The sequence below is a fragment of the Rhododendron vialii genome, chromosome 9a (assembly GCF_030253575.1).
Source record: "Rhododendron vialii isolate Sample 1 chromosome 9a, ASM3025357v1".
Lineage (NCBI taxonomy): Eukaryota > Viridiplantae > Streptophyta > Magnoliopsida > Ericales > Ericaceae > Rhododendron > Rhododendron vialii.
In genome coordinates, this window is record NC_080565.1 from 8,069,542 (window position 1) to 8,084,491 (window position 14,950).

The 14,950-nt window shown below is 41.1% G+C and overlaps 1 protein-coding gene and 1 non-coding gene across 2 annotated transcripts in view; both read left to right on the top strand.

Moving 5' to 3' along the window:
• Positions 1–1,393: 1,393 nt before the first annotated feature.
• Positions 1,394–14,950, top strand: part of LOC131300354 (protein PHLOEM PROTEIN 2-LIKE A1-like) — a 29,206-nt gene continuing 15,649 nt past the window's right edge. Inside the window, exons 1-3 of the mRNA XM_058326142.1 lie at positions 1,394–1,531; positions 1,838–2,033; positions 2,407–2,525. Coding sequence (XP_058182125.1) covers positions 1,524–1,531; positions 1,838–2,033; positions 2,407–2,525 — 323 coding nt within the window. The 5' untranslated portion in view covers positions 1,394–1,523. The remainder of the gene's footprint in view (positions 1,532–1,837; positions 2,034–2,406; positions 2,526–14,950) is intronic.
• Positions 10,767–10,873, top strand: LOC131302214 (small nucleolar RNA R71). Its single transcript, XR_009191676.1, has one exon. It is a non-coding gene; the product is annotated as a small nucleolar RNA R71 (small nucleolar RNA).

The window sequence follows — 14,950 nt, forward strand, 5'->3', positions numbered from 1 at the left end:
CCATAGAAATTAAAGTGGTGGCCACTGGAACAACGTGCCGGCCGGTGGATTGATCTCGGGGACAAGTGATGGATATTTTTTCGTTTCTTTTTTGATCCGACAAGTGATGGATCTCACTTGGAGCTTTCGGCTAAAAAGATGCCACAGGAAAAAGATTGAACTAGTAGGCGACAGATGGATTTGTCGGCTACTGCGTGAATAATTTAGGCCCTGCCTTGAGGGAATCTCGATGTTGAGAAGGTTTCTTTATGATTTGGTTGACTTCACATAGACCCCAGGAGCTTTGTGAGCTCTAATGAACCCTTAAACCATGAGAAAAGTCATCCAAATTTGGGTGTCTACGAGCTTATAAATATGCATCCTATTAGGGTTTCGCACTAACCAAATACGACATAGTCACCGAGAAGTTGGTCCTAACTTCAGAAAACATCCAACGAGGTTCATGATTTTGATTATTGGGAGTAAATATACGTCATAGTCACCGAAAAATTGGTCATAACTTCAGAAAACATCCAACGAGGTTCATGATTTTGATTCTTGGGAGTAAATATGCGATCGAGGGATCATTGAAGTTCCTTACTTCGATTCAACTACTTGAGTCATTTTTGTTGTGGATTTTTGAAAGCATCTGGGAAAGGAAATTAATATAAATGGTTCTTCTTGTTTTATTCAAGTCTCATTTTCGTTCTCTAAGTATCAATTATAACTTTTTTGACCTTCAGGTTTGGTTTTTATACTAAATTGGTTCAATTGATAACTTCCGTCAGCTAAACTAGATGGAAAAAACTTTTTGAAAAGCATTTTTCAAAAGATCCCCCTATTTCTCATCATTTATCTCTCTATCTCTTTCCACTTATTATCCCCACTACTCTCATAATTTTTTTTTTCCAAAAATCAATCCAAACAAAGCATGACAGTTTGGACGTTACAGTTTGTACCAAGTTAGTCCAATTGATGATATTTGCTCTTAATCTTATTTTTTTTCATTCAGTTTGACTGACAAACGTTATCAATTGGACCAATTTGGTACGAAAACCAAACTTAAAAATCAAAAGAGTTGCAATTGATAATTGGAAGACGAAAATGAGACTCAGGTAAAACTAGGAGGACCATTTCTATAAATTTTCCTGGAAAGATTGAAGATTGAAAACTTCCGGCAATCGAATTTGTAGGAGCATTAAACTTTTCGAATTTGCCCCTATTTTCTTAAATGTAAAAAGGAAGGGCAAATGAGTAATGTTGGACACTTTTTTTATGTTAACTTTTGAATAATTTTTTGGAATATATCCAAAAAAAAGAAAAGAAAAAAGTATTAACAATTTGGGATGGAGTAAGTGGGATAATCTTTAATTATTACCATGCTCCGTCTTGGGCTAGTATTTGTTTAGTAATTTACCGCGAAGTTTGGTTTGTACTTCGCTCTCATCTCTCCCATTTGCATACACGATATATAAAATCACATTAAACCAACCAAATAACCAACAGAGATATCTCGAGATTTGTTCGCCGACGACTGGAATCAGATGGAAGTGTATGTGCTGTGGCGGCCGTGGTGCTTTTTGTGCTGATATATTCGTTTTTCGAAAACAGAGTCTACGCCCATCGTTCCTTTTCACTACTAAACATTCGCCACTCAATATCTCACCGTCCGCTTTGGCAATCAAAACACTTTTGGACAGTGAGATTGAGAATGGTGTAAGGAGCAGCGAACCATGAATGTTAAGCGGTGGGCGTAGACTTTCTGTTTTTAAAAATATATATCACACTAGTTGTGCTTGTAGTTTAATCTATCTATTTTTCTCCTCACTTTCACTTATCATTTTGCTTGGCTAGCTAGGAACCAAGGTGAACAAACAAGGGAGAAAGACTCAAAGGGAAAGGAAATCGCAGGAATTAGAAGATCAGGAATCACAAGGCCCTCACTCAATTTCCTGGCCATTCTCAACGACTTCGGCATAGCCCTCGACACTTCATGTCCTGACAAACTCTGTCATCAGCTCTATTCCGGAGTTTTCTTAAAGCCCAACAAACTGGTAAGTCTACAACTTTGAATTATTTATTGGGGCTCTTACCATTACTACTGCGGAATCCGTAAGTACATATACTTACGATAAAAAAGTTATTTGGGTTAGATTAATTTTTTTGTCCAATTTCTGTTTATTATAAATTTTTGGTAATTTTTTGTGTCAATTTTTTTCCCTTGCTTTCTTGATTTGTCTTGATGAGAAAAAATTGAAATATAGCTTAGGTAACCAGTAATCTGTTGTAACAATTTTAAAGGGTCAATATTACGTCCAAGAATCCAACGGTAAACACTAAATGTTACATATGGGACAAACCCAAATAGGGAATTGTATTGCAGCCTTTCCCTTCTTCATATTATTATCTTGTTAATTGTTATTGCAGAAGTTCTTCGTTGATGAGAAGGTAAACAAGAATTGCTTCGTGCTATTTGCAAGAGAACTCTATGTCTGCCACAGTCAACATCCTCAATATTGGCAATGGATCGAAGATAAGGACACAAGGTAAGAAAAAAATTATTGTCTAGCAACTTCTTCTTACCATTCATCATCACTACTCAAGCCAGTGACACGAGATTCGATTCCCCCTAATTGTGGGGTGGTTTACTCTTGGGTTGTATCTCCATTCATCTAAGGCACTCAGATAACTAAGTTAATTAATTAGTGCTCACCTTACAGAAAGAAAACACAAAGCTTAGGATAGGCATGTAAAATTTCTAGCCTATCACAAATCGCCACTTGTTGCTAGGGCACACAAATTAGCCAATCAAATGTTGCAAAGTGTCTACAAGTCAAAAGTCAAAATTTTATGGATGGGCCAATCAAATACTGCAAGGCGTTCATAGGTCAAAAGTCCAAGATATGTGAATGGACCAATCAAATGGTGCCATATGTCATAATGACACAATTATTATTTTATCAAGCCCGACCAATCAAATTACGCCGCCAAATGATATAATAATTATGTACCCTTTATGCATAATTATCTTTCTTAAATATAAGAAAGAAAAAGAATAATTATCAAATAATAATTATCCCTTCTAAATTAAACAAAGAATATAATTAAAGAGATAAATATGAAGGTTAGGATTGGAGTCTTCATCTCACAGATAGAGGTGACCTTTCTCCTATTTTAGATCATCACAAACACTTATAGAATTGAGAGCTCCGATGAATTATGTTGTGTTTGGATGAGTTTTTGAGAAATTTTATAGGGTTATGAGTGGAGAGAGAAATGAGAGTAATAATTGGAAATAGAGGTAATGATTGGAGAGAGAAATAAGAATAATGATTGAAGATAAATGTGAGTAATGATTGAAAGTATGGATAATGAATGTTTTTTGAATGGAGATTTTTTTTTTCAAAAAGCAATCTAAACAAATCACAAAACTTTGAAGCCCTTCAGAATTCTTCCACGGTTACATAAAATAAGACAACTATGCATATCAAAGCTTTAAAGTTCTGAAGAACGTTGAAATCAAATTTGTAAAATCCGCTATCTCCTTCAACAAAATTGAAAAAGATCTCAAAGACAGATTTGAAAACAAACTCCAAAGCTCTCAAATGTTGATCTACAAATCTGGCATCTCCTTCTACCTAAATTGTAGAAGACCTCAAATACTATTTGAGAAGAGAATCTCCAAAGTCCTCAGGTCAGCATTCACAAACTCATCAGCTTTTTCAACCCTCAGGTCAGCATTCACAAACTCATCAGCTTTTTCAACCCCAAATTGAAGAAGATTAAGCAATTCAACTTGAGAAGAAGATTCAAAACCTTCAAATCAAAGCTCGTCAAATTCGTCGTCATCTCTGCAAACACCAAAGATGGATTGCAGAATCAAAGGATCAATTTTTCTGATTAAGAAATTATCAGAGATTCTACTCTTTTATATTCGAATCAATTAAATACTTTTAGACTTGGAATTTGTGTGATACACTTAGACAAGGAGAAGAAGGCATAACTGTGAGGATATCATTGCATTATTTTATAGGAGTGCCTTGCCTTGGAGTCCAAGATGGACCGCTTGCCGACCTCGTACCGAGGTGACATCGCCGACAACCACCTTCTCGCCTTAACGCTACCCAGGTCGTGGGACAAGTAATGGCCCGTCAACCGACTGTTTATATTCGTTTTTGGCACCGCCGATCAGGCTAGCCGTCAATGGCCATTTAATTAATTCTTTAATTAAATTGGGCCGAAATTGTGTAATTATTGATTGATAAGTTTATTGGGCCATGGATTTCTTATTATGTTTTTAGGGAATTGGATATTTCCTGGAGGCAGTTACTTTCCTTCTAAGTTCAAAGGCTATTGACTCAGTTAATGGACCACATGTCAAGCTAGCACAAAATGAGGAACTGGAGAATTATTGATACATCACCCCATATCTTTCAACTGCCAAAAACTACCCATGATCTTGCATACACAAAAGAAGGAGCATCATGGGACACTTGGCAGCATATGGAGCAAGAGAGAAATTCGGATTCAGGCCTGAATCAACTTACTGCTTTCTCTATCTATAGTAGAATCAAAGGAGAAAAACAAGTCCAACATCAATCAAAGCCCAGCGCTTAAACACATTTTCTTATTTTCAGCCAAGTAGACTATTGAGTACCTCGTACTCAAATCCCATTTGAACTTACTTCTTTAAGTAGTTTAAATTTTACTTTTCTTGTACCCCTTTATTATCCTGGTATAATAAAATTTACGATTTACATTTCATTTTCTATACGACTAAGAAATTTTAAGCCCACAACCGTGTGGCAAACCACGAAACCTCCTTGTGATCATTACCCTTTAGATCACACACAATCGCCTTACATGTTAGAAGTCACGATTCACGGCAATCGTCATCAAAAGTTAGGCGTTATAAAACTGGGCACGTCCGCACTCAACCAACTAATGCCTGCAAACGCATCCGCGCCTTGTGACCGCGTCGTTCCGTGTCAAAAATAAATTTATAAAAACCAAGAATTAACTTCTACTCCGTAGAATAGTGGTTAAGACCGAGTATCGTTCCAACGGGGACTGAATGGCTAAGTTACGACAAATTCGATTGATTTTTAGATTAATTCGGAAAAGTAAAGATTGATTGGTTGATTTGTTTTAAAGAGCTAATTAAACTAAAGAACAATTTAATTAAAAGATTTAGAAACGATGGGGGAAAATATCTAGGGTTTGGAATCCACTCCAACCGCATAACAACAATATGCATAGGTTAGGTTTATTTATTCGAATCAAAAGGGATTATCGCTAAGACTTGCAAATCCTAACGATAATCGTCAAGAAAATAATCAGGTTGTTAAAAGGCATAGACTATCCCATAGCACGGACCGTCTCTCAATAGCACGATCTGGCCACCTAACGGCACGATCCGTCTTACGAGCATAATCTATCTCAGAACTCCAACCACAATAAGTGAAAACCAATGCAAAACTAGGTATTTGAAATCTAGAATACAAATACTCAATCGATAGAAAGAATTAAAATCAATTCATTCAATTGAAACGAAAAGAATTCTGTGTTTTACAATCGATCCGAAAAACAAACCAAAACTTATGCATAAAAGAGGTTACTTGGCGCGAAGTTTCATCTTCCCCCTAGACAAGGGGTTTAGCCGGCCATGAGAGTGGGAACCGTAGCAGTATGGATTGATGAAATCATAGTCGGAATGCTAGAAAATCCTCTGATCCGGTTGAGAACCCACGTCCAATAACTATTCTCCTGATTACGTCGAAGAAGTCCGCCTGATCACGTCCAATAAAGAATTCCGCCTGACGTCATCCTGGAATTTCTCCGCCTGATCAGTAGCATCATATTTTATAGTTTATATTGTAGGGTTTTAACTTTTAAGCCCTAAATTACATTAAGCTCCTTTGGACTCTGGGTAATAATAGATTAATTATGCAATTTTTAGACAATCTGCACTATGACCCCAACCTTCTTTTAATCTTCTTATTACTCAATCCAATTTGCACATTTTCGCACCCATCAGTCTTTGAGGTCTGCAAACACCATAAAACACTAAAACGCATCAAGTAACAAGGTAAACGGATAAACAATGCGTAAATTAGAAGGAGTAAATGGGTGCTTTTCAGCACCTATCACACCCCTCAACTTACACTTTGCTAGTCCCAAGCAAAGAAAATAACTAAACAACTAATGAAAGCAATGACAGATAGGACATTTGAACCCCCGGGTGCTCCGGTAGGACGAGTTTAGTCTCGTAAAAGTGCAAGGGTTATCAGCAGTGAACACCCATAAACACGGGGAACCTTTCAACACAAAGAACACAACCTATCATGCAATTCATTGACATATCAAGCAGAGGACACAAAGCTACCACAAAGATATAGCAAGGCAAACATAGTTCCGAGTGCTAACAATTAAGAAATAAATTGTTGCACTGAAGCTTAGTGTGTGTGAATACGGGCCTCAATCACATATGAACAATAACCAACCGCTCTCTGTGGACCGAGCCTCGACTTCAATTCTTACTGTGTCATGCACTCTCAAATGAAATCACTCGAAACAAGGTGCATTATGAACTCTCGAGTGTGCGGTTTGGAGGTTACGTAAATAGAAAGCAAAGTACTCCGCACACTATGACATGAAAAGAACGCTTTATATAGTGGACACACAATCTCATGAACAAAATGCCAAGTATTGAAACTCTTCACCAATCAATCCTCAACCCAACACCCCTAAGATCAAACAGGACTTTATTCAAGGTCATAGCATTAGGGATGGGATAATGTATCAAGGCTAGGGTAAAAATAGATTCAAGTGTGAGAGAATAGGCAAGTATTTCAACTAAACGGGGCAAATATGCAATGTGTACCCCGCTAACATTAATTCAACTCCACCTTATCTCTCATTTCAACCTTTCAACATTTTTCAATTACAAAGCAACCATTCCTCCTTTTTTCAACTTATCGGTGCCCCTTTTTCTTTTCTTTTTTTCTTTTGTATTTTGTTGTGTATTTTTTTTAAGGGACACCACCAATACTTCACAAAATTCAACAATCTACCCAAAAATTAACCTTTACATTCTCACCTTTCTCCAAACACAATATGGAAGGTGGAGCTAACCAAGAAAAGGCTAAATCTGTAAGGCTCAATGTGGCTCGCAAGGGATAAATGTGAACACAAAGGAATGAACTGGCCCAAATATCAAGAAAGTGCCTGTAATCCTCTCCCAGGGGTGTAACATCCATGTGACAAACCAAAACCAAAGGATATTGTTATGCATTCAAGTTCCAACACTCGGCGGCCAAAGATGATGAGATTGACAACAAATGTGTTTCTTTCCATGACATACAAAGAGTTTAATTGACACCACTCCAATAAAAGATAAGGCTCAAAAGCTCACAAGGGTACAAGTCTCCACTAATCATAGCCTTTAAGAACAGTCAAATCACAGCTCACAAGCAATCAAGGCCCAACGTGCAATGTGCAAAAATGCTAAAACAAAAGCACTAGCAGTCCAGCAAATGAAACTACTCTGCCAAAGAGATATCGAAATGGTAGCAGTATGCCTATACTCAAGTAATCAACAAGCGAGCACAACAGACAACAATCTCATGCAGAAAGGCTCCCATTTTTTTTAATTTTCAGTGTTTTTCGTTTTTAAACAAACTACTAAAAAAAAAAAAAAAGCATCCAAAGTATGCCTCACCCCCCAACTTAAACTAGTCACTGCCCTTAGTGATTGCAAAGGCACTAAAAGAAATAAGGCAATGGAAAGAAAGAGAGAGGAAGGATATCACCTCGAGTGGAGAAATAAGCAGAGCAGAAAAGATATGGTGGCCGAGAGACCCCCCAACTTGAATGAAACAACCTGCAATGCGTTAGTCTCCACCAAAACAAGATACGAAAATAAATTACAAGACTAACTGACAAAACAAAAACTAAACAAAAAGAAAAGAAAACTCCAGAGATTGCATAAAAAACATAAACAACAATTAAAATCCACCACTTTCTTCACGCGAAAGACACGGGTACTACTTTTCTCCCTTGTCAAAGACTGTGGTTCCCTACTTGTTGGAAGAGCAATATGCGTAGGATTCAACGATATCTTGAGAAGTGGTGCCATCATCTAATAGGCTGTCACTCCCTCTGGGGCTGCCAGATTCCTTACCCACCACTCGGCTTATGAAGCAATCTCCGCCAAGCTGGACACTAAAGTCAGATGGTTCAGACAGATTTCTCGCTGCTAAATACGCACCTGCCGCCAGACCCAACCTCCTAAGTACTACATACATAGCTTTGACAAGGTGGCTATACCAGACCGTTGGAAGCCGTTCGAGCACGGCGAACACTGGAGGTATCTCATCCTCCAAGGATTTAAAGTCTCCTAGACTTGTCACGATCCACCTCACACTCAACGGTCTAAAAACAATTTTATCCTCCTCTTAAAATTTAATCGAGATGGATCATTCCAAAAGATATCATCTAACCCGACTAGAAAAATGAAAGATAATTGATCACGTAAAAGAGTCGGAATTGTCCTTCTGGTCACCATACAAATAAAATCATCATACCAAGGAAAAATGTGCTTAAATGGCAAAGTTTCGAAACTCACCCTAAAAATTAAGATCGAAGAAGACACGTTACTCTCCATCTCTCCCTCTGAACAATGAATATTTGTGCAAGAACCACCTACCCCCCAACTTTGAATACACTCCATATGTCCATAATCTATTGTGATAGCCGCCACCAAATCAACACATGGAGCCATAGATTTAGGTGGCACAGACTGTAACCCAAGCTCTAATGGGGACCCTACAAAAGGAGTGGACGGTTCAATTTCAATTGGTCGAGGAAGGCTTACCATTAGGTGTGTGGAACCAAGTAAAGTGTTAACCTCCTCAATAGACTGATCAATATCAAAATTCTCAAAGTCAAAATGAGCCAAACAAGCGGCCAATGGGTCATCGGTCAAAATAGAAGGCAACACCTCCTCCACTAAGTCCTTTACGACATCGACTGCGAAGCAGTCTTCCTCCACTGGAGAAGGTCTTGCAGCCTTGTAAACATTAAGCTTAAGGGTCATGTTTCCAAAGGTCACCTCCATTTCCCCACCCCTCACATGAATATTAGCATTGGCCGTCGCCAAGAAGGGACGACCAAGAATAACTGGAGTTTGTTTAAGGGTTTGCACTGGTTCTGTGTCAAGGACTATAAAATCAGCTGGAAAGTAAAAATCATTAACCTTAACAAGAACGTCCTCAACTACTCCACGTGGCACCTTAATGGATCTATCAGCTAATTGTAAGGTAACCGACGTGGGCTTCAACTCCCTAAGTCCCAATTGTTCGTACACCGAGTAAGGTATCAAATTGACACTAGCCCTTAAGTCTAGCAATGCTCGCTCAATGACATGGTTCCCTATTCCTATGGAAATAGTAGGGGTGCCTGGATCTTGTAACTTAGGGGGAGCAATTGATTGGAACACTGAGCTCACTTGCTCGGTGAGAAGGACCTTTTTTGATACATTGGTTTTACATTTCCTCTTTTGAGCACAAAGGTCCTTCAAAAACTTAGCATAAGTGGGGACTTGTTTGATCGCATCTAGGAGAGGAATGTTTACTTTGACTTGCTTAAAAACCTCAAGGATATCCTCCATAGATGCTCCCCTCTTAGGAAAGGGAGATGGTGCATTCAAACATGATGGGAACGGGGCTTTAGGCACATAAGGTGGTACCTTAGAGCCCGCTGACACGGAAGTGGGTGATGCAGGTGTGACTGGAGGGATTCCCTCTTTACTCTGTGAACTCCGCTTCCCAAAGTCATCGGGGTCGGAGGGAGCCAAATGCTCCTTCGGCTTCACTTTCTCTGGTCGGGTTTTGACCTCTCTCTTATTGCGCAAAGTCATAATTACCTTAGCATCAGCAGGAGGCGAGTCATGAACCACAAACTGTCCTCCATGGGGTTGGACAGGTTGACTGGGCAACCTACCTTCTTCTCTCCGATTGAGTGCATTGGCTATTTGACCCACTTGGGTCTCTAACCTTGCGATGGACTGTGTGTTGGTGCGCACCTGCTGTTGGGTGTCATTTAGTCTATCAAGCACTTCTACCACCTTTTCCTCAAAGGATGGATCCCGCGAGGATTGGGGATGTGCTTGCTGCTGATTTTGTGAGAGATAGGCCGCAGGGTTAAATTGCGTGTTGAATGGCCTAGGCTGCTTGGCGAAACTATTACCCTGGTGTTCCGTCTTCCATGAGAAATTGGGATGTTTGCTCCATCCCTGGTTATAAGTAGTGGAAAAAGGATCATTACTCGATTTGGAGAAACCCTGCGCATTGGCATACCCTTGTGCAGCATTAACCTGTTCTTGCACAAACAAAGGGAATTGTGGTGCTGCAGGACAGTCAACAATATGATGGGCCGGACTAGCACATAAAGAACATGCCTCCTGATAAGGTGGAGGCTGTGAGGTGGCCAATTCCTTGGTGAGAAGCTGTTCAACTTTCTCAGTCAGTGCATCTACTTTAGATTGGAGGTCATGAGATGGTTTAATCTCATACATACCTCGTGGCTTATCAAAACAAGTAATGACTGACTTAGTTCTCCTCTCAAAAGAAACATTTTGCAGGGACCCTTCGCTCATAGTTTCAAATAACTGCCAGGCATCCTCTTCATTCTTAACCATCACAGAGCCTCCACATGAGGCATCAACCATCACACGATGCTGCGGATGCAGCCCGAAATAAAAACTCTGTACTAGTTGCCACTTAGGTATGTCATGGTGCGGACACTTACGAATGAGATCCCCATATCTCTCCCAAGCCTCATAGAACTGTTCGTTATCAGCTTGTTGGAAAGTGGTAATCTCCTGCCGAAGTCTGAGTGTTTTTCCTATGGGAAAGAATTTCTTAAGGAATGCCGTACTCATTTGCGCCCAAGATGTTATAGAATTAGCTGGCAAAGTACTAAGCCAATGTTTGGCGTTCCCTATTAAAGTGAATTGAAACAAAATCAATTGTAGGGGGATGAAAACAATTGATGCCTTCTGATCAACTGGATTGCAACGGCTTTCTCGTGCCTCTTCACCGAAACCCTAATTCGTCGTCGGAACCCTAATCTGCAAAATAGATAGGGGGTGAGCGCACCTCTGCCTCTCGTGGCAAAGGCCCTCCGATGCCAAAGTTAGTATCACGTACTAGCGATTAAACCCTAATTATCAGTAGGAAAGCAAGAATGCAAGGTATTGCGTACCTTTTACCTCTAGGTTTTCCTCTTATTTATAGATTCACGTATGCTTGCTGGCCAGGCATCCGTGTTGCCCTAGGATTCCTAAATCGTATAGGAATCCCAGGATATCAAGGATTCTCGTTTCCTTTATCAGTTCATTTCTTTAATCCTTGTAGGACTCTTTTCCATAACAAGCCAAACATCCCATACTCGTTGGGTATCTTTCTCAGATCCTATATTCTTGGGATCTTATTCCTTTACGGGACATGACTATTCTGGAATCTTCCAGAGTATTCGCTTTGCTCCTACTCTCGATTGGAGCTCCTTCTTTGTTCGGCCGTCTCATGGCCGAACAGACGGCTTGGACCAGTTACTTCACATGTAACTGGTCCTTGAGCCCATACAACCTTCCTGGACCGTTGACTTCTCATGTCACAGGTCCATATTGCCGAACACTTGTTTAGCACGATGACCGTCCTGTTTATATTCAAACTATGGTCCCACGTACCATTTATTCGGATATCAATTGCATTGTTTTCAACCCGTGATCACTCGTATCACGTGCTAGGTTCTTTACATCATCTGTTCGGCTGTATCATAACCGAACAGTCTGTTTTGGACCGCCTACTCACATGTAACTTGGCCCTTTGTTTGCCGAACAAACAGCATGGATCAATGACTTCTCGTATCATTGGTCCATATTGCTGTTCACTATATTGCCCGGCGGTAAGTCCTGTCATACTTACCACGTGCTCCCGAATATCACGTGTTCGGCAACTAAATGTATGTGTTCGGGAATACCTCCCTACAATTGCTCCCCAGCTTCATCTATTTACCACTGTTCGGGGGCAATATATGATGCTTAGAAACAGAATTTAATTTAGACCAGACTCTTCTGATCCCGTGCAGTCATAATTTCAATATTTCATTGATGCCTTTTGGCGCCTCTGTCATTATACCATTTCGGGGTAAATGACTCCACGTGGCACGTTTCGTATGCCTAGCATTAATTTCGAACTAACGTTCTAAGAAACGGCGTCAGAACGGTTTCTGCTTTCCGTTACTTTAACCTGCAACGGCGTGAGAGGAGACGTTTCGTCTCCGTCTCTTACCCTTAAACCCTTGAAAGGGCTCCTTTTGGTTTTTTTTTACCTAAAACTTAAACGCACTCCTTCTCTCTCTAGAAATCAGGCGAAAGCAACCCGCTATCCGCCATCGCTGCCATCTGCAAATCCGATTACTTTCCAGGAAATCGTCACAACATCTTTGTAAGATCCTCGTTCTTACTCCATTTCTTCTGTTTAGGTTTCTATCTGAGATCTCCATTCTCAGTTTCGTGGGTCGTTTTCTAGGGTTTCAGTCGCCCCCATTTCCATCTTTAAGTTTTTCTTCGAATATATCCATGGCGGATAACAACGAAAACCCTCCTAGACCCAGTAAGTTTAGGAGACTCTGCGAAACCTCAACTGCCATGACGGCATTTAGGTCTAAATATAGCATTCCTGATAATGTTGGGCTCGAACTCGCCCCCTTAGGAGCAGATAGGGACGGTGGCTCTTGGGATAGAATGTGTATCCCAATTGTGGCCATTGTCGAAGGTGGAGTCCGATTTCCTCTTCACCCATTACTCCGCCAAATCCTAAACTGGTATCGTCTGACTCCCATGCAAGTATCGACAAACGTCTTTAGTCTGATAATGGGTGTAATAGCTTTAAATAGGATTCTGGGGACCCAGTTAGGTATTTGGGATATTCAGTGGTGGTACAGTATTGTACTAAACCCTGAATACAATACCTACTATTTCAAAGTTAGAAGGGCAGAAAAGCGTCTCGTGGTCAACCTGCCAGACTCCGCTCGGGATCATGAGATTGATTTTCTCTATGTCACTGGAGCCTTTGAGCCACTAGGAGAGGATGGCCAAGTGCTAGGGTTCCATTGCCCCCACATATGGGGTTATCCACGTATGCTCTTGCTTTTTATCTTTTGCAATTTCTTCATTTACTGCTTTCTCGTAGCTTTCCATGTGCCTAATTTTGGTTTTATAACTCCAATCTTGCAGCTGAGAACGTTAACAAACGTCCTAGACGTGAGCCGAGCTACGTCCGAACAGAGGGTATAAACAGGATCCTGAAATACAAAGGAGAACCAGGTACCCGAATAGCTGGTCGGGGTCGAGACGCTAATATACTGCTGGGATACGATCCTTTGTACAGAGGGGTCATCGACAGAAGACTTGCCCACCCTAGCACTAGTGCTGCGTCTACATCCACGGCTCCCCAACCACACAATTCAAGGCTTCAAGCTGGTGTCACTCTTGCCGGTCAGTCAGGCGAAATTGCTATTCCTGACGGTATACCTCAAACACGGGTGGTACTCAGAAGATCTGGTCGTAGGCAAGTCATTGTCGAACAACAACCCGTTCCTCTCCAAATTACCAGTCAGTCGTCCTCATCCGGATATTCTCGATCACCTCCAGCCTCAGGTACGATGACGCACCAACCCATTAACCTCAGTTCTTTACTTACTGTCTCCTCACGAGGACGTGGTGCTACCAATAGGGTAGCATCAACTGGCGCCCCTCCCCCACGTTCACGTCGCAATAGGGGGGATCTGCTAGATCGTCAACTTCTCCTCGGGAACAAGATAGTCCCGTCGAGGCTACCGATGCTCATCAGGACAAACGTCCCAGGAGCGAAGAAACTGGAGACGCCCTTACCCAAACCACTACTTTAGTTCAACAACCCCCTTCTTCGAGTACTCCAGTGCTTCCTGAAAGCTGGACCCCTAATCTCATTAGGGGTGATCGGCCTGTTCACATTGGGGACAGTGCCAGCTCTTCGGAAACAGCACTCGCCCTTGCCCAAGGTCTACTGCTTCCTGTGGACATGCAGAAGGAATCTGTGGCTACACCTGATCGGCTTGTCTCCACTGGACCCGTCAGTGGTATCAAGGTAATGTGACTTAATCTTTTCATATAAGTCTTTATGTATATTTCGTATACCACATATCATATACTGCTACACCTGTCACTTACCACTCGGTGTTTTTGCCAGTTCATTCAAAAAATGGTAACCCTGGGGCAAAAGTACCAAGAAGCTGAGGCCGAACAAATCAGATTGCTAAATGACAACACTCGACTTCTTCAGACAGTTGCTTGTCTTGAAAGAGAAAGAGACAAAGCCAAGGCGGATTTTAATGGTGCTAAGGGCAAGCTCCAAATTGCCGAAGAGAGCCTAAATCAGGCTTTATCTGAAATTGACAGCACCAAGAAAGCATCATATGAAGACGGCTACCAGAAGGGCTATGATGCCACAACTGCTAGTTATGTGGAACAGATGCCAGCTATACAGGTTCAGGTCTGGATTGCCAGCTGGGAAGCCTGTCTGACAAAACTAGGGGTTGCAGAGGATTCACCCTTCTGGGTTGACAACGAGCTGCCTAGCACCCGTGTTCAGAACATTGAAGACATTCCAGAGCCAGCAGGACATCCAGAGGAAGACTTTGAACAGCAAATTGAAGAATTTGCCAATGCTGAGGAAGATATCCCCACGGATGTGGACCCTACTGAAGCTCCTGCTCGGGATGTACCCATTGAGCCCATTAACTTGGAAGAGAATGTAGTTGAAGATGGTGCTGATATTGAGATCAACACTAACATTCCAGAGGTCCAGAATGTGGACTAAGCTGGTAAGTATATAAACTGTTGCTGGTCCTGCGTGACCATAAGCAT